Source organism: Limulus polyphemus, unplaced genomic scaffold (assembly GCF_000517525.1).
Source record: "Limulus polyphemus unplaced genomic scaffold, Limulus_polyphemus-2.1.2 Scaffold83, whole genome shotgun sequence".
Lineage (NCBI taxonomy): Eukaryota > Metazoa > Arthropoda > Merostomata > Xiphosura > Limulidae > Limulus > Limulus polyphemus.
The window spans coordinates 186,309-188,713 of NW_013665693.1; the positions used below are offsets into that span (position 1 = coordinate 186,309).

The 2,405-nt window shown below is 39.5% G+C and overlaps 1 protein-coding gene across 1 annotated transcript; it reads right to left on the reverse strand.

Moving 5' to 3' along the window:
* Positions 1–260: 260 nt before the first annotated feature.
* LOC106467748 (carboxylesterase 5A-like) lies at positions 261–1,700 on the reverse strand. Its single transcript, XM_013928127.1, has one exon. It carries the CDS (start codon positions 1,698–1,700, stop codon positions 261–263), a length of 1,440 nt encoding a protein of 479 aa, XP_013783581.1.
* Between the last annotated feature and the right edge of the window lie 705 nt (positions 1,701–2,405).

The following is a 2,405-nucleotide window of genomic DNA, read 5'->3' on the forward strand; positions in this document are numbered from 1 at the left end:
TGCTGAATTCGGGCCAAAGAAGGTCGTCTTTATCAGCTATTGAGTTAGGGTTTCTGTAAGAAAACAAAACGTTTGGTTTTTACCACTAAAGGTATAAAGATTTAATAATAGTATAAAATCATACAAGAATGTTTTATTCATTAGTTATTTTTATTTTATTATTCTACAAGTTTTTCGAAGGAATTATGTTTTCCGTTATTTATATTTAGGTTACGTTTTAACTTTTTTTTTTCGCCTAAAACATAACACAACATGAAATCTTACCCAGATTTAGCAAAGTTGGAAAAAGCAGCAATAATTCTTCTGCTCAGCTTCACTTCTTCAGTCGGAACCTCGGGTAGCTGGTGTACAAGACCAAAGGTGAATAGAACATCATCTCCGTGAGCGGCCTGAATGAAGTCAGGGTGGATAGAAAAGGAAGGTCTATGAGCAAACTCGTACAGGAAGATCTTAGACATCCCGTTCTTAATCAGTATTCGGGCTAACTGTTCTGTCTGGGCTTTGATGTACATGCTTCCACAGAAGTCCACGTATCTTTCTCTTAGACTGGTATTCTTGAAATGCTGGTACTCGTGTGCTGCTACCTTGTGAATGGAATGGTCACTTTTCTTTAGAAAGTCTTCCAGGTTTGTCTTCAGGAGATAATTAAAATCTTCATTGGTCAGTTGTCCATCTAAAATCTTTTGGTAGAGCTCAGACTTCTGAGCAAACAAAGACAGAAGACATAACGAACCTTCGTCATTGTTGACTCCGAGAATTACGTCCACAGCAGCTTGTTGACCTTTGCTGATTGCAGAAAGTGGATCTTCTGTCAGAAAATGTCCATCAATTACAGGTCTCCAACGCTGAGAAACCAAGTTGGATTTATTCAGTAGCGTTTCTGCTGGAATCTGTTGTAGGCAGCTGACTACAGTGTCCAGAGAAGTGGAGCTGCAGTCAGTAGCTTTAGCTAATTGTAGGGTAGCATTCAGAGGGTCGCTGTCAAAAATCCACTGTCCAGTGGCTACCCCACTCTGTAAAATAGCCCTATGGAATAACTGCTTCTCTCCCTTGTTTAATGGAGAAGCCAAATGGGCACTAACGCTCATGGCACCCGAAAACCTACCAAAGAAAGTGACCTTCCTGTTGTTTCCATTAAACTGGCCAATGTTTTGTTGAATCCACTGTAGGGCAAGTCGTTGGTCCAGGAATCCTATGTTACCTGGAGCTTCAGGAGTCAGGGTAGACAGGAACCCAAAAACAGAAACTCTGTAGTTAACTGTGACGACGATGACCTGTCCTATGGTCGCAAGAAAAGTACCATCAAACTGGGTAGTATCAGCATAGTCGAATCCTTCTCCTGGAAGCCACACCATTACTGGCAAGGTGTCCAATTGTCTCCCACTTGGAATGTAAATATTTAAGGTCAAACAATCTTCACTACTTGCTATCTGACCATTTCCATTAGTCCTTAGGAGAGGACTGATCATTTCTTTCAAGTGAGGAGGCTGGAAACAGACTGGACCAAACTTGGTGGCATCTCGTCTAATCTCTGCTTCATCTCTGTCAAGTGGTTGAGGTGGCTGAAATCGTAGACTACCTATTGGAGCCTTGGCATATGGAATCCCAAGATACTGGTCAACATGGCCAAATGGAGTCTCCACTGATCGACCAAGTAGCTGACCAGAAGTTGTATTTATTTGTGGTGTAGTCTTCGTCATTGTGGATACGACTCCTAGCATTAGAGAGAATAGCCAGATAAAGAAACTCATGATCGTTATGAAACAAGTGTTCGAATATCAAAACTTTATTTCCCACACTGGCATAAACAGCTTCATTCGATCTACACAAAGCATAAGGATTTTCTTGTCTGTTAACGAAAGTAAATGTAAGTGGAGCAACGAGCTTTGTTCTTTTATACTTTGGATGATAATCACATCAACATACTTGTCACTGACCTCGTTTACCTGGTACTAACTCTCACTACTTCCAAGTATTATCCCTCACTGGCGTCCACATGCCAAGGGAATGAAGTACTTTTATGATTACTGATTTTGATCTAGAATCTGGATCTGGCTACAGTATCACTACCAATGTTGTGTTACCTTTACTATGCGATATTTCTTTTCGGTATTTATTGAATTGTTCATGTGTTTTATATTCAGAAACACCCTGTTATATGGTGCTACCTAAACATCTAGTAATGTTGTAAAAATACACGTAAAGGTGGAGAAACTATAGATAAATATACACTTGCGAGTAGAACACTTCAATACAAATCACGAAATCCCAAAAACAACACAAAAATCGGTATGAAAGTTATCTTATAGTAACTGATTTCGCCATTTTTCTGGTCAAATTGACATATCGTTTGCTTTAACGTTATTATTAGTAAAAGAAAAAGCGTTTAGCTTGCTGTATAACTC

Excerpts from the sequence above, each read along its gene's own strand:
- LOC106467748 (XM_013928127.1), bottom strand. The coding sequence starts at position 1,700 with ATGACGAAGACTACACCACAAATAAATACAACTTCTGGTCAGCTACTT.